This window comes from Polyodon spathula, chromosome 10, assembly GCF_017654505.1.
Source record: "Polyodon spathula isolate WHYD16114869_AA chromosome 10, ASM1765450v1, whole genome shotgun sequence".
In the NCBI taxonomy this organism is placed as follows: Eukaryota; Metazoa; Chordata; class Actinopteri; order Acipenseriformes; family Polyodontidae; genus Polyodon; species Polyodon spathula.
Window position 1 is genome coordinate 43,229,653 of NC_054543.1, and position 21,762 is coordinate 43,251,414.

Here is a 21,762-nt window from a genome sequence, read left to right on the forward strand (position 1 = left end):
TCAAAGTTAAGCTAGAGTGCTGTTCTCTCTTCTGAGTATATTGTGAGACAGCTTAAAAGCTGGCTTTCACAAAGGATGCTATTGTCCTGGCATTTATTTAGGACCTTACACTGCTGCGTTGAGCACCTGAGCCCTATTCTAAAACCACAAAGAACTGTCGCTGCAGCATATGAGATCCAAGTAGTATGACAGGAATAAAAGAGTATACATTTGAGCTTGTTTGTGTACCTTTATAAATTCATACGCTGAGTGCTTGATGCAATGTTCAGCATGCTAATGAATGGCATAACATGAATACAAATGTTATTTTATATTGAGTAGTGTCTATTAATTTTCATTATGTTCTAAAGAGCGAGGAGTCTAATTGTTTCATATGTTTTTAATCATAACTACTGCTGGAATCATGTATTGAGAGATATTCTGTAAGTTTAAAAGGCAGTGGTGATTATGGTAACCACAGACCACCAATGTGATGTTCTAATGGATAATATGTTATGTGACAAGCAGAATGGATAGGATTTTCCTGGTACAGATTATGTTTTCACTGCAGTGCTTTTTTGTGATGACTGTTGATGAAGAAACCAATTCATATAACTTGTGAACTATAGCTTTGCAATAGTGAATAGACCCAATATTTCACATAGAAAGCCATCTTCAATCCAAATGAAACGCAATGCAGAACTATTGCCCTATGTGTAAAGTTTTGTTTGGATCTCTTGGGTTTGACATATCTTGTGGATTTCTTCAACTTAAATATGATAAGTACTGCAAACCCTGAACATCTAAATAGAAGATGGAAGTATTTTAACAGCATCCTGCATGAGATTACTAACAAAAGCCAAATGTTCCGCAATATCCCTTTTTGAATATGTAAAAGCAGTTGTAGAAGCATGTTTTGCATTTATTATCAGCATTCAGGCTTAATTGGCTTTGCATTTCCTCCCACGTTGTCAGGTGACTGGCCCTTGTGTCTCTTCCCTCAGATCTGCTATTGTAACGTATGTACAGTTTGAGCTTTTGGAGCACAGAAAATAATAGCACCACCTTTTTCAAGCCGCTATTATGCAGAATAGAACACGTACCTGGGAAGATGGCAGCCTCATAAGGAGAATTATTTTGATGTTAAAATAGATTGCTGTTCCGAGAACATCTATATTAGCTCTCAAGCTGTGCATCTGCTTACCGTTTTCTAGTTTATCTGCTTTTCAACTTGTAAGAAGTATACAGCATGTATGTGCCCAGTGTTAGGGTAATGACTTTCTGATGACAACAAACCCCATTTATTAATGGCCCATCTGCACCATAAAACTGGTCTGTAAATCTCATCCCAACATCAAGCTGGGGCTGCAGTCCAATCTAAATCTGGACAGTACAAATAAAGTCAAAGAGCACTGTTTGTATAACTATATTTATTTCTATATTAATTCACCCAACCATTACATTACCCTGACAGTATAAAATAATCACAGCCTTTGTGTTCACCCTACTTTTTTTCTGAAGTCATACAATAATGTGTGTAGGTTAGACAGATTGTATCAGCACCAGCTGAGCAATGTATGTATAAGGCTCCTGGACGAGCTTTATAGAAACACAGATTGCACCAGCAGTTTCAGTGCTGCTCGATCAACATAATTCAGTTTAAGTCTACATTGAAAATTCAATATGTAAATGTTATTCCACAAAAGCCACCTAGTACATTTTTCTTCAAACACTTGCACTAGTTATTTATAATAAACTGAATCCAAATGATACACTGAAAGCATGATGTTAACAAATTGTCTTAATATGCAGAGGCAGCAAGCTGTAAATGCACTTTTAATACTGATTAAATACTCTGAGAAGCAGAATAAAACAGGTCTGCTTTGGCTGGAAACCAGTTTTGTAAGTGGTGAGCGAGACATTGTGTAACATTTTAATTAAAACCTGCAGACCAGTCTTGGTTGCCCCAGCTCAAAAACATATTCACAAAAATAAAGGTTTCATGCTCTAAATGTAAAACATTTGAAACGTGTTTGAAAATAGGTCATTCAACACATCTACTTAGTACTGTCACTCTGTGTTTACATGTATGCAACCAATCAACTCCATTGGAGAATTTGAAAGTCTCAAACCAAAAGCAGTGAAAGTAGTCTGAAGTGATACAACAGACATGTCTGAAGAACAGTGAATACTTTAATCATTATGAATCTAATACAGTACCTAATTTACAAAGCAGACCTAGGGATATGCAATTCACATCTGCCTGAGAAAAAGTGTCAATCTCTGAGGCAATCTGCTATTATACAACTTGAATGTAAAAACAAAGTTCATAGTACTGAAGGTAGGATGCTTTCTGGATCTCCCCAAATAGTTACAGCACTCTAGAAGTTCTGTGTTTCAGTGCACAGGAATGGTTACCAATATTTGTTGCCATGTTTGGTTTAAGACTTGACATCTTCTGAGGTCTTCCATCAATTATTTAGATAATTACAATCCTAACTGGGGCAACATATCCTAGTTATGCAGCTGATGAAAACAAACTGGTCAGATTTCATAGTACTTTCACATTAGTCCAGGGCACAGACATACAGCAGATGCTAAACTGACAGCCAGCTTTTTTTTTAAAATATATTTTCAGTTTTACATACACAAAGATGAAAGGTGCAACAACAGACTTATCTCTGTTTAGAAAAGAGGTTTTTGAAGGCATTGTTGTAGTTCTTGTTAAAGGCGGTGTAAATGAACGGATTGAAGAATGAGTTGGAGTAGCCGAGCCACAGGAAGATGCTCTTCCACACCGCAGGGATGTTACAGGAGCAGAGAGGGCTGATGAGCTCCGTAATGAAGAAGGGGATCCAGCACAGTACAAACACCCCGATCAGAATGCCCACCATCACGGCAGCTTTCCTCTCTTTCTGTTCCCTCCACGTCTCTCCATCTGTCTGGAAGGTGATGGTGGCGTGGCGCACGGTAAACACCATCTGTGGTGCCAGAGGCGCTTCTTTCACCTAAAGATAACAAAAGAATATGAAATGAAGGAAGTAGATTTTCAGTTCACGAATCACCTATCACTCACAATGTGTTTTTGCATTACTCCTTTATTTAGATGTGGTATGAATACTGTCTGTAATACTTAAGACCACTGTTTTTTAAGCTACTGTTGCAAAGAGGAAACTTGTGAACGTAGGATTTCATAGCCTGAATTTATTTAAAAGATGCTTGCGGTTCCTATTACTCTTAAGCATAAGGAAAGCCAACAGCTTTACCTTCTGCTACCAAATTAACAATTAGTGTCAGGGGGTGGTGGGAGGGTATGCTAGTAATATTCATATACACTTAGAATAAATTTACTTTCTGCTATTAAAAACGTGTAAGTAAAAAAATCATATTATGAGAATATATGTAATTATAACTTTTTTTTTTAAAGTTGTACCCTAGTTTATATATATATATATATATATATATATATATATATATATATATATATATATATATATATATATATGGTTATAATGTGTATTATGACAAATCCTTACATTTCGTTTTATTATTTAGATGCTAACATTTCAAATAGTCTAATTAAACGGCTCGTTTTCAAAGATAGCTAGAAATAAGGGAAGCTGGAACGAAAATAAAATCAACAATTTGTTGCAAGAACAGAACAGCCTACGTGCACGTCTTCTATTCCACACCCAATTCAGTAGGCTGTTACAAAGTATTAGGCAGCTGCAGCGGTTTCATACACAACACATGGCAAGTCTATTTGATAAGAAACAGGTACAAATGTTGACTGAAACGCACGTGTAATTTCCCCAAATTAATTTTAAAAAAAATATAGTAAAATAAAATAATAAAAAACACGTTTTTGAAATAGTTTTCAGCTGTAATTTTTTCAAAAGACAACATCGAAAATAAACTAAGCATGTGTTAGAAAAAAATATATACAAATGATTGAGTAATCTTACCTGTACTACCCCTGGCATTGGTATAACAGTGTTCCTTCTGCGACTTCCAATGCTGAACTTGGCAGCTTTGTAAATTTTCCAGTAAACAAAGAGAACTACAGACAGGGGCAGGTAAAATGCCCCAAAAGTTGAAAAGATTGTGTAAGACGGCTCCTGGCTAACCTGACAGTTCTTATCGTCTGCCGTATAAGCTTCTCCCCATCCAAAAAGAGGGGACAAGGAAATCACCGCTGACAGAACCCAGGTCAATGCAATCATGATGCTGGATATGTTTTTCCTTGTTTTCAGGGTGTACTCCAGGTGTCTGGTGATTGACCAGTACCTGTCGAGAGCTATGGCAGTCACATTCCAGATGCTTGCTGTGCAACATAGAACATCAAAGGAGATCCACACATCACAAAGCAGTCTCCCCAGTCGCCATCTTCGACCAGAAAGCTCGTTGACAAGACTGAGGGGCATCACAAGCGCTGCCACCATCACATCAGACACAGCCATGGAAGCCACCAGATTGTGAGGAACTCTGTGGAACGTCTTCACCCGGAAGATCGTTACCAACACCAAAAGGTTCCACAAGAAGGTAGCGATGATTAAGATGACCAGTAAAGTCAGCATGAGAATGCTGAAGATGGAGAACGTCCGTCTTTCCAGCATCTCCTCTTCAGAGCTGCCGTTTACCCCCAGAGAAACGTTAATGTCAAAGCCCATTATGATAAACTCAAACTATTGCCCACTTAAGGATGAACGCTCCTTTCTGGTGGATAAATCGGTTAGTTCGCCATGCCTTTAAAACTTCTTCCAGTGTAAGTGCAATAAAGTCGATAAATTTTCAGCTTTACTTATTTAGTGAAGTTGTTTAAACAAACACATAGTATTTATTTATAGTATTAATTGCGTCTCTATTAAGTCTTCAACACTTCACCAATACAATTACTTAAGCCCCTGTTAGCTTTCTCCCCTTCAGCTGCGTCTGTTCTAGGTCACCTCTGTACCCACATTGGTCTGACAGCCTGTAGACATCTTCTCTTTAATTTACATTTCAAAGTCTTCCAGTTTGAAAAGGATATGCTATACTGAGCAGTGGAAAGATGACTATCAACCATACATAATGGAAATCCTATTAAAGCGGACAAGAGTTGCGAGATAAAAGCTCCTTTTACGCAAAATCCATGCGCGCCTATGAGAGACATACGGTGGCTCTGACACGTTTTGAGCAGAAAGCCAATTATTTATTTCACAGCTGGAGTCAGTTAATTGTGTCCAGTACTAGATCAAAAACGACCTATAAATACGTATAGCTAACTTGAAATATGCAACTGTTCAAGAGCTGAAAACAAGTAAAAAGGTCTAATTAAGCAAATGGTCAGTTCAATTAAGGGTCTAGTTAAGTAATTGAGAGCTCGGTTAGAATGAAAACCAGCAGCCACAAGAGGGTCCCCAAGAGGGAGTTTGAGAAGCCCGGGTTTATAACGTAAGTAAAACATCTGCATATCAATCTGGAGGCTTTTAGAATTCTAGTTCTCATTGTTCTGGATATACGCCAGGTAAGGACAACAATTGTAGGTTTTGCTGAGAAGATTGTAAACATCCACCAGATGTAATTACCTTCGTTTACAATTTGTGAGTATAGTTTACTGGCTTTCTAATTATTCTTTAATCTGTTTTTGCGTTGCATGGCGAAAAAAAAAAACAAAAAAAAAAAAAAAAAAAAAAAAACAATGACCAAACCATGTGCAGTACGGCAGTCCTCTACTAGCAAGGTCATGGGTTAAAGGAAGTCAAGAACACCTGTCTAAATTAGCCAGAACGCTAATGATCTAAGGCTTAATCTACATTTCCTCATAATTTACGCAGTCGTGCCCAACATTTCAAACTAGAAATGTTTATTTATTTATTTTGTGAAAAACAACAAAGTATCCTGGGAGGAACAATCCAAGAGGAATGACAAGTTAAAAAAACAATGTGGCAGACAATGGTTAATTTATACTGTACCCCACCTGAAAAACGTGACACCGACCGTGAAATTGATTCTGCACCGATACACCTGTTTTATGTACTTCTACTATCCTGTACTAAAATCCAATTAAGTTATATGTACAGTTACATGTTCCTGATACGATTGTTGCAATTTTAAAAAGAAAACTCATCATAAACTGGACTAGGATTTGATATGACACTTCAATAGCACGGCTATACTCACCGATTGGTAGACAGGGGCATCCGGGGCGGATTTACATGACCTGCAGATCTTGGCAGTACCGTCAGCGACCAAATTAAACTTACATTTTAAAATATCTGTCCAAGCTAAATCAGAAAGCGCTACAGTCATTACTGTAGCGGTTCATGTAAAATAATTTACAAATATGTACAGTAGCAGAGCAGAAACGTACATAAAAATTAATTTCAAACCACGTTCATATTTTTTACTCACTCCTCTATCTATACACACACAGAACGCGAGTTATTTGTCCAGCTATAAACTCGTCCCTGGCTCAGCGCTGCCTGTCGCAATCCCAACCAATTCGGTGGATTTAGAGAGCTGTGTCTAAATACATACAGGTATTTACACCGCAGACAGGAAATGAAGAAAAACAGCACTTCTGAAAGTTTACGTTCCTATTGCATACAGTAATGTAAAAAAACGAGAACAGTTAAAAAAAAAGAGAGAAACGCAGCAATCATAAAGCAATCATTTGGATTTTAACTGTCCTTTAGCGTTTCTACTTTGTTAGTCACATGCTTTTAACTTCAAGGCTTTAAATGTTTATGTATTGCAGTTTTTAACTTTATGGTCATACCTTGTTACACCACCGTCAAAGTTAAGAGTTAAATACGGAAACCTAGGAATTTAATTATTAAATGTCATGATTGTGGAATATACGAAAATATATTTGGTAGCGCCCTACACAGTATAGCCAAAAGTTAAATTTGTGTGATTAAAATATAATTGCCACTGAACAACTAACACACTGTAACCTGACCGACAGAAAAAAGCCTTGTACCAACTACCGAATTAGGTCTGTACGGCAAACAACGTTACAGAATGGCAATATGGCACACATGAATGCAATACTTGAAACGTTGTATATGATGGGTGCATCTGAAATGGTTGAAGTAGCAGCTGAAAGAAGTGCTGAGTCAATGATGGAATTTCACCAAGACTTTAATCATATATCAGCATAGTTACCCACTACAAATGTATACATTAAAACAATGGGAATGTTATTTAATATGACAACAGGTTGAAACAAACAAAACAAATATCAAAAGTAAGCTGCAGTCTGAAAAAATCGAAGTTTAGCATAAGGCATCGCTAAATTTCCAGTTTCGTATCAACGAGAAAACTGCCTCCTGTCCGATTGATTCTTGTTCACGTGTTTGAAGATCTTGGATTTGTGCACGTTCTTGGACTTCTGATAACCAAATCCACCACCGCCTCCCCTTTTCTGCATTTTCTTCCCCTGGCTGCTGTTTACATCTGAAAATAATTGGTTAAGGAAATTCAGTTCAATTAAGGGCCTAGTTAAGTAATTGGGAGCTCGGAACGAACACCAGCAGAAAGTGTGTGTGTCCCAGGACCTCAGTAATGTTACCAATTAATCAAAATGGGTCTTAATCCACTGTGGGTGTGGCTTATTTTTATTTATTTATTTATTTAAACTGCTGTATGGTATCTTTTGTAATTCAATTTTGGGGGCCAACAGACAAGGCCAAAGTAGTTATTCTTACACCTGGGATATTTTTCGAAGTTAAACTATGGCTTTTATTACCTTTTGCAAATGAACAAATATCCAAACATGTAAATTCCATGTTACAACCAGCACTAAATAAAATACCAACCCTGAACACACACACGCATGTATAATTATTGTCACAGTGAAAAGGATACTGAGATCCACATATGGAGGTACTTTGAACCCAAAGGAAATGGCGACTTTAGGTAGGTCCAGCGTGCCGACGCTGTAGATCTGTTTGAGTGAATGCGAATCATACGCTCTGATGTAGGCTTTATAAGCTTCCTGAGCAGACTTATGCAGGTAGTAGTTCTTCTCAATCAGTTTCTCAAGCTAAAAGAGAAAAATGATTCACATTGTTATTACAATACAAAAATCGGTTAGACTGCCATAAAACTCAACCACTGTTCCACCTAGCATTGCTTCATCTCTCATCTGCAATACTCCTATAATGGGTTCTTTCACACAATCTGCGTTTATAAAGCTGGGCTGACTATCAAGAGGATTTACCTCTCAACAAAAGGACATTGCTCCTATAATAGAAAGCCTAATTTATAGAAAACACAGATGACATCCCCATATTTAAATGGTAAATTAGAAAACAAGGTGTCCTACTTGCACCACTGTAACACTAAACAAGCTTCATATACTTCAATTGTGTGACAGATGAGAACTAAACTTACTCAAATCAACAAGGGACAGCTAATCCCGTGCTGTGAAACCACACCAGCATTTTAAAAGCAAAACATGCACCATCACTAATGCTGCCCACAAATAATATTTATCAATAATCTGGTAAGGCCAGCCAATAGCACATTTACAATCTAGTAGTGCTGGGAAACCCTACGAATCTACCAATCCATATGAGAGAGCTTTCAAAAACAACAAAACAAACCTCCAATAATTAACAGAAAAAAAAAAAAGTATATGAAGGTTAACCTGTGACTGGATGTCTGAAATCTTGCTCCAGGAAAATTCAAATTCACTTAGTGGTACCTGCAAGAAACATTAAAACATCACTACATCAACAACACAGAGAAATGGTTCAAACAGTTACAGTATCAATATAGATTTGAAGAGCTTCATGGATTACCTTAGCCTGTTTGAGGTACCGCAGGAAACCCAGTTCTTCAGGTCTAAGAATCAAAAGGGCATGTCCTTTTCCATTAATACCTCTGGCTGTCCTACCAACACGATGAATGTATTCCTGTAAACAAAATCATAACTTTGGTTATTACAAATCAAGATGAAATATGGATAATTTCTCAGACCTTGCCTTGCGCACGTGTGTGTGTCCTATAATTATATATAGACACACACACACACACACAGTACACCTCGCTATAATGTCCTTCATTATAACGAACTTAGCCCCTGCACCGCAAATAAAAACAAAACAAAAAAACTAAAAATCTCACACACACACACACACAGTCAACATCCCGGTCTGTATGCATGGGATGCCATCTCCGCAGTGACGTCAACTCTCTTGTCTCAATAAAGAAGGCGTGTGCTGTGTAACTATACATCCAAAACAATTAATTTTATGTTGCAACAAAGCTGGAAACTATATCGACCATTTGAAAAAAGGAGTAATGCAGGCATGTCTGTCGTGAACATAGAGGTTGTCAAAAAGCACTTTTTTGGCTTTTTCAGCAAACAATGCGGCAAAACAAAATTGATTAAAGAAAAAAATAAATAAATAAACTTGAGGATCCGATGAACATTTCATGGTCGGGATGATTTGGAATACATGCATATGAAGACGAACAAGTAATTCCACTTTATTTCACAATCTCATCTCATTAATTTACTCCAACAGTTTAGCCTTCATTTTGATTGTCCTTTTGCTATAACAAACCCCTCGATATAACGAACAAAAGGCTTGGACCCCAATAGCTTTGTTACAGCGAGGGTGTATTTTTTTATATATATATAAAGATTTTAATTACTGTAGGTTATTACAACCTACAGTAGAAATGGTATGAATGAACATTGCCTTGATCTACAGAATGATTAATCTTTAGGCAACCACTCGACTGAGTAGGATGTTCGTCACAATGACGCAATCAGCAATGTTATGTAAATTAAATTCTTCTTATACAAGAATACATTAATGATACACGCACTAATGATGCTTAGGCAGTCATGTGGTATCACTGCCAACTCCATTGCATACCTTTGGATCATCAGTAGGATCATACTGAACTATCCAGTCCACTTCAGGAATATCAAGGCCCCTGGCAGCTACATCCGTACACAGCAATGTTCCAGAATCTGCATTGCAGAACTGGAAAAACGTGGTGGTTCGCTTAGTTTGTTTCTGCTTTCCCTGAAACAGACAATAATACAGTTGAATATCTAGTGTACTTTCTGGAGCCAGCATTACACTTCAGCCATCAGCACCAGGCACAAGGATATCTACATCAGATGGAAAGAAAAGGCAAATGGATCACATTCGTTCACCGTACAGCTACGTATTAGTCTGTGCTTATCTTGGCGAGAGCCGAGTTCAAATCAGTTCAAAACATAGAGTATGCTGTATTATTATTGCTTTAAATTCCTAACAGTACATTTACACATTTGGGTGTACACACTTTAGTTTGACAATTATCCTTCCAATACCAGTCTAAGCTGTAAACACGTAGCACAACACCAAAGATGGAGTATATTCCAAGAAAAGCTGCTTCACGCTCATTCTATAAAGACTGTCAAGACCTTGATATCATATCAATGTTAAGCCTAATATTTCCACGGTGATGGGTGTATCCCAGTACACAGAAGTCAGCTGATCAAAAAGTATTGTGCTTTCCAGGAGTCTAGTATAGATTACCATAACAATACTACATTTTCACAGAATGACAATTCAGCCACCAACAGTGTCCAGTAGAAATACAACTTAACTATATCTTGTGAAACTATTATACATAAATACTTTATAGATTAGAGATCCCCCCGTGGGTCAAACCAATGTTCCTGTCGGGATGCATATTTTTATTTTTCAAATAAACAGATTATGATTTTGAATATGCGGTTCTTAAGGACGGTATTATTGTCATTGCTTGCGCCCCGGCACCTCTCTTTTTGCACGCGGACGAAATAGTTTAACAATGGTGTACTCAATGCCACAACACTTAAACTTTAAAAGAATGATCAAAATTTGCTGAATCTCAACATAATTTTCAAACACTGAGAAGGATTTAGTAGTGCTGAGGTAATTGCGTTTTGCATGCACCAAGAGAGACTTGTCAGAATAGCAGCAAGAATTAATCCCAAAGCGGGTCTGAATTTCTGTGAAAACACATTTACTCACATGAATTGCCATTACTGGCAGGTCAATGTAGTTCAGCAGCTCATAATGAAATTTCACAGACATGCAGGAGGAAAAAAACACCATGAGCTTCTTCTTGCGATTCTTCTTCAGGAAGGTAAAAAGCAGCATTAATCTTTTTTCTGATGGACACACAACATAGCCCTGAAACAGATATCCAAAAAAAGTGCGTCAATAAGGCCTTTTTAAACTACATTTTCTACCAATTGTTTGCTCACAATTTACCCCTTAACAGAAAATTTATTCCAGCAATTGCCATTTAAACTATTTTTTTAAAATTATTTTTTAATTGAGTGACCAATTATTATTTATTTACCCCCCCCCCCCAATTTGGAATGTCCAATTCTGTTTTTTCTCCTCACTGCAGGTCTCCACACAGCACAGACGTTCTGAGGGAGTGTGAGCATCCTCCGATCTCACAAGCCTAAAGCCAGAATCGCTTTTATGCCAAGCAATCCAGAGCAGAGGTGGGCGTACTACAGATACTGGAAAACAGAGGTCAGCCCTACTTTTTATCCACTCTGAATGTGCTCTGTATCTGGCCAGTGGAGTTCACTGTTGCACAATGGAGAAGCAATCCCTGCCTGTTTCCCAGCCCCCCCACCCCGGAAGCGTCTGAGCCCCCTTCGGAGTCACCAGCAAAGTTCAGCCTCTTTGCACAGCCAAAATGCGAACAGGCACCGTCCAAGCTGTGTGACTCAGCCTGAGCTCCCAGTGCCAATGCTTTAACTGAATGAGACACTTGGGGACCGCCCTCCCCATTTTTAAAGTAATAAATAATTTACTGCTTTCCTCCTGCAAAAAAACCCAAAAAAAAACAGTTGCTCAGATTTTATGATGGTTATCCCAAAGCCCTTACCTGCTCCAGACCATCAACAGTTGCTGTATCTTTGTTGTCATCAACTCCAACATACAAAGGCTCTTTCTTCAGGGAGATCCGGGCTAGATCTTCCACTTTGCGAGTTTGCGTGGCAGAAAAAAGCATAGTTTGTCTCCGTTCTAAAATGAATACAAATGAAAATGACTGTTATAAATTAAACGTTATGAGGATTAGTTGGAACCACTTGAGAGGATGGACATTACTTTTGTAAATGCAACACAGTACACAAATGTTTTCATTTTAAAGTTGCAGCTGTGCCAATTCGTTAAACACGTCATATGTAGCAACACAAGACCTTGATATACTTACTTGGCAAAAGTTTAATAATCTGCTTCAATTCTTCTTCAAATCCAACATCTAAAATACGATCTGCTTCATCGATAATCAGGCACTGCAGGTTCTTGAACATAAAACCTGGTGTGTTCTAAAAGGGAAAACATTTTCACGTTACAAAATCAACACAAACCAATGAAGTGTTACTCTGAAGACGAGTTACATTTACAAAGTGCTAGGGCAGAAATATATGCATATATAAACATTATATATATGATCCTCAACTTACGACGCACAGCACTTACGACTCTTGCATTATTACCCTGCTCTGACTTTACGATATCGATACGGCATTTATGACACGTCGAGACCTGAGCCATGCGTCACGTGCGCGTGCTCAGTGTCGGAACTGCAGTACCTGTCTAAGAATTTATTTGCCTTTAACAATGTCCGATGATAGCAATGGACTCAAAACGAAACTTAAGCTGTGAACTCTGTCACATGATGAGGGGCTTAACTTCAGGCGATCATAGTCCCGGCTAGGAGTACCGCATACACACACACTGAATACGTCACTGAAAAGCAGCTAGTGTGTACTTTTAAACAAGCCATATAGATGCCGGAGTAGCATGCGTGTGCCCACCGGGCTAAGTGTAGAGTTAAATATTTGCACGAGTACAATATAACGGGTCATTTTTGCAAAAATATATTCTCTGGCTAGAGTCAGGAATGTAACCAATTTATAACATTGTTCCACATATACATACACACACACACACTAGAGGTCAAGAGTTGTTTTAAACCCCGTTAGCAAGTACACACCGTCATGCCCCAACACACATTCCTAGATATCATACCTGCATATGGTCCAGCAGTCTGCCTGGAGTTGCTACGAGAATATTGGTTCCATTTGCAAGTTTCTGTGCTTCAGCTGATCTGTTGCTGCCTCCCATAATCAAGCCATAGGTGTAAACGTGGTGTGTCATCAATTCCTTCAACACCCCATAGGTCTGCATTGCCAACTCACGAGTCGGTGAAAGGATGAGGACCCCAGTGCCTGCACAATAAAGAAATACAATGCTTTACATATACCTAGATGACTGTGGGACATCTTACAAATACATTCAGGAAAAAGAAAACCTTTCACTGGCCGAGTGAGACCGATAGGAAACGAAAAAAAGGGGGGGGGGGCAGACCTAAGCAATACACAGAGGCCCTACACCACAGAAAAGATAGCTGCTTCCAGCACTCAAACAATATCATGGACATTTGCAGAGCTTTGAGAGGTTATAGTAATAAAATGATGACCTGGATTGCACTGAGGAGTTTGGTGATAAAACAAGTTAACAGGAGGGGATTTATCAGTATGCTCTACTATGAAGAGGTATGTGACAAATACAGGGAACTAGGGGTGGGGCTTGGCTGGAGATGATGTACTACATATCCTGCTGATATGCAGTGCCTTTTAAACCTGTTTTACTGTGAAAAAAAAACACATTTTTAAAAACAGCTTGTGCAAAATAAACAGCATGTGTGAAAAGAAATTGGACCGGACGCGTCTGATAGGCGCTGAATAAATGGACCGCTAAGGGTTAAGTTAGGTTTCTAAGGTAACATTAAGCAGCCAAATCTAACATACAGGCAATACATGATAACTGTATGACAGGTAATGGCGAGATACCATGCATGGTATACCATTGGACACATCTGAACTTATTTATCCAGTAACACCAAGAATGGAAGAAACTGCTCTGCAGCCTTACTTCCATTCCTAGGGGACGTGGAGAGACAATCTCTTCAATAATGTATTTCCTCAACCAAAGAGCCAGTTTGACTATCATATGCCACTGTTTAATTTCAGCATTGTCAGTAAATAACTTCATCAATTTAAAGCAGACTCAAATGCCAGGACCTTAAACCATATGTGGAATATGTACCTGTAATGAAATATCTTACCATTTCTAGGCATAAACTTCAACTTATAGATCAATTCAATGGCAGGTATAAGAAATGCCAACGTTTTTCCGCTGCCCGTTCTAGCAGCTGCCAAAACATCTCTGCATTAAAACAGAAAAACAAGATTATACATTACTTGCCAAAATATTAGAGATGACTCTATGAACGAGGATCAATTTAGCCATTGCTTTGAGGGAGAGATGTTTGACGCGCACCCAACACAAAACCATGACTAACCCTACATAGGTCTAATAGATCATATGACACATGACTATATACAAGTAGGTTAGGGAATGTTCTAATTTTCACTTATAATGAACTTGTTTTTAACTTGCATTGCATTCTGACTATCTCTAACTCCACAGGATTTACTTCAATAGATTATCAGTAAATTAAGAATTTTTCAGAACTCACCTGCCTTCCAGCAGGGGTCTAATACTTTTGTGCTGTATTTCAGTCATATGTTCGAAACCCATATCTTTCACTCCCTTCAATGTGTGTTCACTGACAACGCTACTGAGGGAGCCAAATGAAGTGTCTTCAAAAGCACCTGAAGGGGGAAAACAATATACTAGGTTAAAAGCCAGTATTAGGGAAAAAAAAAAAAAAAAAGAATTATCTAAACAGAGCATGCAATGTTTTTGTATCAACATAACTGAAGTAGTTTTTTGCAAACAATCTCATGCCTAGTTATAATTTTTTAATATGTAAATATGTAAATGCTGCAAATGTACCCGTTAGCCCTAATGGCAGCTGTTGCTGATCCTCCTCTTCATCTTCTGACTTCTCTTCCTTGTCAGAGTTCCTTTCTGCTCCTGTGTGAGGTGCTGCTTCTACTGAATCTTCATGAGCATCTCCTGTGTTCCTTGCCTCCGCCTCCTCCTCCTCGGCCTTTTTTGTTTCTGGAAAATACACAAGTGTGTTCAAGATATGTTTAAAAATGAATCTCAAACAAACATGATGCCATACTGGTCAACACGTACAATGGCTTTAGCTAATAGGATATATTTGGGGCACAGAGTTGGCAAAACAGACTTGCGATGTGTACAAAAAGCAATTAAATATTCAAACATGCCACAGGTTGCTTGACATGGCAACTGCATGGCTTGGCTGAACATCAAAGTTTAGAGTAAAAAGATGATCACCAAAAAACTACAGCTTCATTAAATGCAACCTGAATAGCACTGCGTCATTCCATGTCAAACCAGCAGAATGGGTCCCCATCTCACAATATTACAAAATCATGATTTGTAAATAAATCCATCATATTATATTCATAATTGGGGTCAGTAATTAATTAAGTAATTAATGTCATAATTAAGGACAGTCTGTACACATTTAAAACGATAACACCAAAATAGCTTACCAGTTTCAGCCAAACCATTAACACATTTCCTTTTATTTTTTACTTTCTGTGTTCGGGGATCTGCAGACAGACTACGCTTGTTTTTGTTCAACTTTTTATGCTTCTTTACAGCCACCGTCTCCTGAGTCGACGCCACTGCAACGCTGCTCACTTCAGGGGTGGTCTCTGCCAAAACATTGCTGCTCTCTGTATAAAAATAAATAAGTAAATCAATATATAAATAAATGGCATTTATACACAACGTTAAGCTGTCAAACTCAAAGAAAACATTTTATAACGTTAACGCGACAAAGTGGAACTAGATTGAAATCGAAACTAACTCATTACGACTACCGACACCATTAGCAGCCACTTTGTTTTGACTTGGCTTTGCACCTAGACACAGTAAAAACCTGGTAGTACGACTGTGATTTAACTCAATATTAAGTCAACAGCTTATGTGAAAATAGACTACACCGACCTTACTAATTATATCAGCAAGATAAGTGATCCATCTACTCGTATTAAGCGTTTTGGACGACAGCCGTAAACGCTCGTTAACAACATTATCAGCAATGAAGTAGCAACAGTTTACTACCTTTACTTAATATTAAAAAAAAAAAAAAAAAAATGTTTAAACAATTTCCTAGTTTTTATACATGCTTAAACAACACTGCAGTCCGACAGGAAAACACATGGCTGTTGTGCGTCATTTTGGAGGACACTAAATACAGACACTGACAATTTGGATGAAAAAAAAAGTTCTTAACAGTTACCATCATCCTCCTCTTGCTTCTGTTTGACCTGCAGATTTCGTTTCTTGATTTTGTCGTTCCTTTTCTGGATTTTCTTGCGCAGAAGTCTCATCTGCAAATCAGACATCTTGGTATGTTTCACACACGTGCGGCCCTCACATCAGGACCCAAAAGGAAGGTGTCCTCCAGGGTTGCCAGATTTCTGCTGGGTTTATAGCCCAAAGTCACTTAAAAATAGCCAAAAAATAGCCCATTTATTTGTTTTATCTGAAAGCAAGCTTATTATTAACACGTAGGCCTATGCATAAAAAAACAATCAAAACCTTTCTTAAGATACCTTATATAAATTTGACAGAAACAACAAGTCCCAGTACAGCTCATCAACACGTCGCTGTCAATAATGAAGCACTGAAGGGACAAATTAACATTCATGCTAGCAACCGAATTACAGCGTGATCCCTTTATTGAAATACTGATGAAATGCTGATACTGTATCCCAAACAATATTGCAAACATGAAAACAGTTTAATCTTTTAAAGTTATATAACCAATCTAGTTACATTATCAACCTGTGTCCTCTCAAGTTGCCTGATTATTTAGGACCGCATCAGACTAATTACGTTGTGTCTCTCGCACTGCCTGAATTATTAACATACGGAGATTCCAAGATTTGTACCGCTTTGATGCATTTTCTTGTTGCCATCAATAAAGAAAATAGTTCGTTATGATAATTAGTTCAGTCCACGGTAGTAAAAGGACGAGAGTGTGAAATAAGGAACACTTTGGAATCTTCTTAAAGCTTGGGAAGTATATCAAAACATTTAACTGGTATGATTTGGAAAACAGTACTTACTGAATATAGAGCATAGTAGAGTATAGTATTAACATAAATAAAGGAAGACTATCAGAAAGATCCAAGTCTACCAGTAGGTAGGACAGTATGCTACGACTAAAGATATTCTTACGATATTGTAGGTTAGGTATCAAAATAATTCCATTCACCTTATCTGCCCTGCCTTTTCATGTGTCTCAAAACTGATAGTAAACAGATATACTGGTTAAAGATCTGTGTTTGAAAACCTAAATCCTTCAGGTGCACTTTCTCTAGAGGGTGAAATGGGCACCACCCCTAGAATGCCTTCTTTACAAATTACAGTCATAATTAACAACCCGCTGCTCAGCAGCCAGAAACATACTTTTACCGTAAATTCACTGCTAAGGTGAAAATGCCTAGGATTTGAAACAGTAACAAACTACATATCAGGACGACCGATGGGACTTTGCGGTTGTTGGTCGTCTTTTCTTTCAGGGAACCAGGGTTACGGTAAGTAACCTAACGTTCCCTTTCAATTCGAAGATGACTACCAAAATGTTACGTATGGGGGAAATGTATAGCAGAGCTGTCGCGAGGGAGAAGAAATGGCAGCTTATGAGGGACGCATCAGAATCGCTGAACCCTTGAAGCCACATTGAAGCGGTAGAACCTGGAGAATGTATGCGGCATAGCCCAGCTAGCCAGCGTACATATATCGGGCAGTGAGGCCCCTCTGAAGAGGGCCCAAGATGTAGCCACCCCTCTAGTAGAGTGCGCAGCTACTCTCCCAGGTGGGGTTAAGCCAGCACTGTCATAAGCCGCAAAGACTGTGTCCGCAATCCAATGCGACAGTCACTGCTTCCAGAGGGGCTGTCTTATGGTCCACATACCATGACAGACAAACAGCTGGTCAGTATGACGAAGGGCTCTTGTCCTATCCACGTAGCATTTCAATGCCCTCACCAGGCAGAGGAAATTCAATCTCCTGTCCTCCTCCGAAGCAGATGGAGGTGGATAGAAAGACTAGAAAACAGGGTTTGTACGCAGTGACACCATGTTGCCATCGTCCCAAATACGTATACAGGACCGGTGCACCGACAGTGCCTGCAGATCAGTGACCTGCTTTGAGGAGGTGATAGCCAAGAGGAAGGCTCTAAGGTCCCAAAACGGAACTGCAGCACGTAACCGTTGTGCATGGTAGCAAGCACCCAGGTGTCCGAGGTGCAAGCGCACCAGTATTGCAGCTGTTGTGCGGTGCAAGGATGGGTCTGAGGCCGCAAGCCTTAAGGCTTAGGTTGGGTCGAAGCATTCTGAGGCAGTTGCCTAGGGCAACGGCCCTGGAATTGCCTCCTGGAACATTGTTGTGTGGACATACTACACCCTGCGGCTTGTACTCTGCGACTGTGGCCTGTGGCCGATGCCTCAGGTCACCCACCGGGGCCGTGGGCACTGGAACCGTCCTTGTGATGGTACGTGCCTGGGGGGCCTGCCAATGACACGACCTACCACACTCTGGAACAAAGGGAGGGAGCAGAGTGCCCCATAGAGCCGTACAACGGTGGCAAACTAGTCTCCAAGGCAACCTCGGAGCTAGGTTCCACCACAGTCGACAATGCTGGCTATTTTCCTTCCACCAGCTCCATAGGGAAAGAGTCTTGATCTCAGGAGGCAGCTAAGAATAGCCAAATGCTGAGACTCCTGCTCGGCCTGGGCTCCCATAGAAGACTCAGGGACCGAAGCTGGTACAGGTGGTAGCGGGGCCGGACCCCTACCGATGCTGCAGGTGCTTGCTGCCATGACAGTAGCTGAAGGACCTGGGCCATCTGCCACTTGAGGTAGATAATGTCCCTCGTCTGCCTTGAGCACCCTTCTCGTCTGGGGAGAGAGAGCGTGACTACAAGGTGTTGGCTTTGGAGCCTCAGCGCAGGAGATCTCATGAGAGGGGCTCTGCGAGAGTTGAAGGCAAGCATATCCCATACGTAAAGTTTTGGTGGTTGTCTTCGAATTGAAAGGGAACAGCAATTCATTTCAGCAGCAATGCAGACTGCCAAACAGTGCTTTAATGAAGGTAAGCTAATGTTAACACTTCAGTTGGTAAATCTATTTCTGCTGTTTCATACACACAGCAGGATTAGATTAATGGACTGAAAAGTGCACATATGCTGCAAGACAACTTGTCAAATATCCCTGGTATTGAGGAATGACCCTAGTTAGTAAAAGTCCTTTTTGAAGTACATCATCTACATTTGCTGTGAAAGATATTAAAAGACTTCTGGCTGAAACGTTTGTCATTGAATTTGAGTTTCTTTTAGTATGTCTTAATTCAGCAGTATTCAGTGTTTAATAGTCATGGATAATAGTAATTTAAAGTACTGTATCAATGTGAAAGGATACATTCAATGAAAATGTATTTTAAAGGAAACACAGTTCTTCAAAAGCTGTGCAAATTGACTTTCACTTCCCTTCAGTCAATGCATTTTCCATGTGCGTGTTGTCTTGTGGAATAGTTCTGCCTGATGCTTTTCATTTGAAATTGAATCAAGTATTTTAGCCAATTAAATATATTGCTTCACCTTCTCAAGTTGGTTGGGTAGCCCAGAGGCAGATTAATTTGAACTGAAAATCAATTCCAGTAATCTCTCTAAAATAAAATGGGTTTATCCACCAATTTCAGAAAAATCCTATGAGTGGAGAAATGGCTGAAGAACTGTTATTCCTAGTGTAAGAAAAATACTATAAACCCTATGTTGATTTTAAAATAAAAGGATAGTTAGAAGTTGGTGTTCTTTTTTCCTTCACGCATCCATCATAAATAATTATTGTGATTCTGAACTCTGTTGCAGATTTCAACAAAGATGTTTTATTCAATTCAGTATAGCAGTTGGGTATTCCATTTTCCCTCAGCACAGGTCATAATAGAATCAACAAGACAATACAATGTTGGGATGTAATACAGCTTCTTTTAGACATCATCCCTTATTCCTTAACCTATCAGAATATCATTGACTACGTGGGTCCACTTTCTTTTTATTACCTTCAGTGATTGTAACATCAAAGCCTGTATGATGTTCCACTCAGGATACCATGATGTTATAAAGATAAGGAAGGAAGCAGATTGTTTAAGCTTTTGAAGGTTTTAGTCCCCAAAATGTTATCGCTGGGAAAGCACAGGGTCCCCTTTTAAATTGCCATTTGGTGCACTTTAAAACTTTCCCCTTATGATCTGTCTTCCTGCTCCAGTGATTAATATTAAACCCAAACTGTCATTTAACTAAGTAGCTAAATGAAACCCAAATACTAACAGTCTAAAACTAAACAGATCATCTTTTAAAGTACAATTTCTTAAAGTGCATGTTTCTCTGACACCCTATTATATTTTAGCTAATTTGTCTGCTAAGTGCATTGTACTGTGTCGCAATACACCAGTTTAACCTTTCTTTATCACTAAAGTGGATACATAGAGGGTTTCATTACTATATTATATTGTAGTGGTCAAATGACTTTATTAACTATATAATGTACTAAAGTATTCCACAGCATATAATACAATATTACAATATTTTTAAATGGGTCTTCATGGAAAACAATATCTAATGATATTTAACTATTTGAATGAAAATGATATTCATTGTAGTATCAAGGTGAGAATGGACATGACTAAGCAGGACTGTTCTTAAAGACTAAGTAGCAAGGTTCTGAAAAATATAACGTTGCACGTCCCCACTGGTTATAGCATAGGCCTCTACATGTAATTTCTTCTTTTCATTGTTAACATCCTGACAACGTTTTACACTTATAACTTTAAAGTTTATTTCGAAGCTCTTTTCAAAGTGTCAAAGTGCACTGATAGTGTGAGGATCATTGCTCACGTTGTCGAACAGGAAACACAGCAACAGCTATCTATGATGTGGTATGGAACTGAAAAGCCAGAGCACTTCTTGTTATGGTTTGGTTTTTTTTAATCGCTCTTCCTGCAGTGATTTGGATAGATCTCAAACCCAAGTGCACCAGAAAAGGGCTTTGAAACAATCTAATTCAAACATTTTAGTTTTTAATCATAATCTAGTTTACATTATGTAATAACATTTACTGAAAACCAAGTTCAACTGTGTTATGTATCCTAGACTTGTTTCATATTATAGCTGGACTTGCACACATTTGTGGGGTTTATTCTAAGATAAAACTGACATCTCAGGACTAAAGACAATCCAGTTTTAAACAATGGGAACCTTTCAAGGACACAATGGAAGCTCTGCAGGACCTGTTTAATTGGGCTGGGTATGGCATTGTCCTTATTGCACAGAATGAATAAATGAAATGTGGATCAAACAATGTCCACAGCTACCTACTGAGAAGGACACACAAAAACTGATATTGAGTAAATATAATTCAGCACATTAACTTCTGATACTTTGTCATACCAGTATTTCATTTATCATAAAATGATTTAGTTGAAAGCTGACACATTGTGCATAGTTACTGTATACTGTATACGCTCTATACTGGGCTAAATAATAGCAGCAGATATTTACTAAAAATTGTGAAAACAGTTAATAAACATTAATGCATTTAATATAAAATAAAATAGGGGGCTTAAATATAAACGATAGACAATGTGTAGTTGTACAACTCCACCACTAGATGGAAGCAACATTCTATAACTGTTTTCAGATCATACATAATACATTATATAATTTTGTCAGACTGTAAACCTTTTTACAAACAAGCTTTAG

The 21,762-nt window shown here is 38.6% G+C and overlaps 2 protein-coding genes across 2 annotated transcripts; both read right to left on the reverse strand.

Annotated features, from left to right (window-relative positions):
* Positions 1–2,487: 2,487 nt before the first annotated feature.
* Positions 2,488–4,649, reverse strand: LOC121321965 (5-hydroxytryptamine receptor 5A-like). The gene is made up of 2 exons (XM_041261352.1): positions 3,945–4,649; positions 2,488–2,987 (listed from the first exon to the last, which is right to left on the reverse strand). The coding sequence occupies exons 1-2, from the start codon at positions 4,647–4,649 to the stop codon at positions 2,655–2,657; spliced, it is 1,038 nt and encodes a 345-aa protein (XP_041117286.1). The 3' UTR covers positions 2,488–2,654.
* A 2,437-nt stretch (positions 4,650–7,086) lies between these two features.
* Positions 7,087–16,448, reverse strand: LOC121322363 (ATP-dependent RNA helicase DDX18-like). Its single transcript, XM_041262215.1, has 14 exons — positions 16,237–16,448; positions 15,482–15,667; positions 14,850–15,017; positions 14,530–14,665; positions 14,116–14,216; positions 13,017–13,216; positions 12,196–12,310; positions 11,866–12,005; positions 10,989–11,150; positions 9,855–10,007; positions 8,769–8,882; positions 8,615–8,671; positions 7,831–8,008; positions 7,087–7,419 (listed from the first exon to the last, which is right to left on the reverse strand). The coding sequence occupies exons 1-14, from the start codon at positions 16,340–16,342 to the stop codon at positions 7,274–7,276; spliced, it is 1,962 nt and encodes a 653-aa protein (XP_041118149.1). The 5' UTR covers positions 16,343–16,448; the 3' UTR covers positions 7,087–7,273.
* Between the last annotated feature and the right edge of the window lie 5,314 nt (positions 16,449–21,762).

What these genes read in the sequence shown, in the direction of transcription:
- LOC121321965 (XM_041261352.1), bottom strand. Translation starts at nt 4,649, where the DNA reads ATGGGCTTTGACATTAACGTTTCTCTGGGGGTAAACGGCAGCTCTGAA. An exon ending in CAATGCCAGGGGTAGTACAG is followed by an intron (nt 2,988 to 3,944) that starts GTAAGATTACTC and finishes TGTTATCTTTAG; the next exon opens with GTGAAAGAAGCGCCTCTGGC.
- LOC121322363 (XM_041262215.1), bottom strand. Translation starts at nt 16,342, where the DNA reads ATGTCTGATTTGCAGATGAGACTTCTGCGCAAGAAAATCCAGAAAAGG. An exon ending in CTGTTGATGGTCTGGAGCAG is followed by an intron (nt 11,151 to 11,865) that starts GTAAGGGCTTTG and finishes TATCTGTTTCAG; the next exon opens with GGCTATGTTGTGTGTCCATC. An exon ending in TTTCAGACATCCAGTCACAG is followed by an intron (nt 8,009 to 8,614) that starts GTTAACCTTCAT and finishes TTTCTCTTTTAG; the next exon opens with CTTGAGAAACTGATTGAGAA.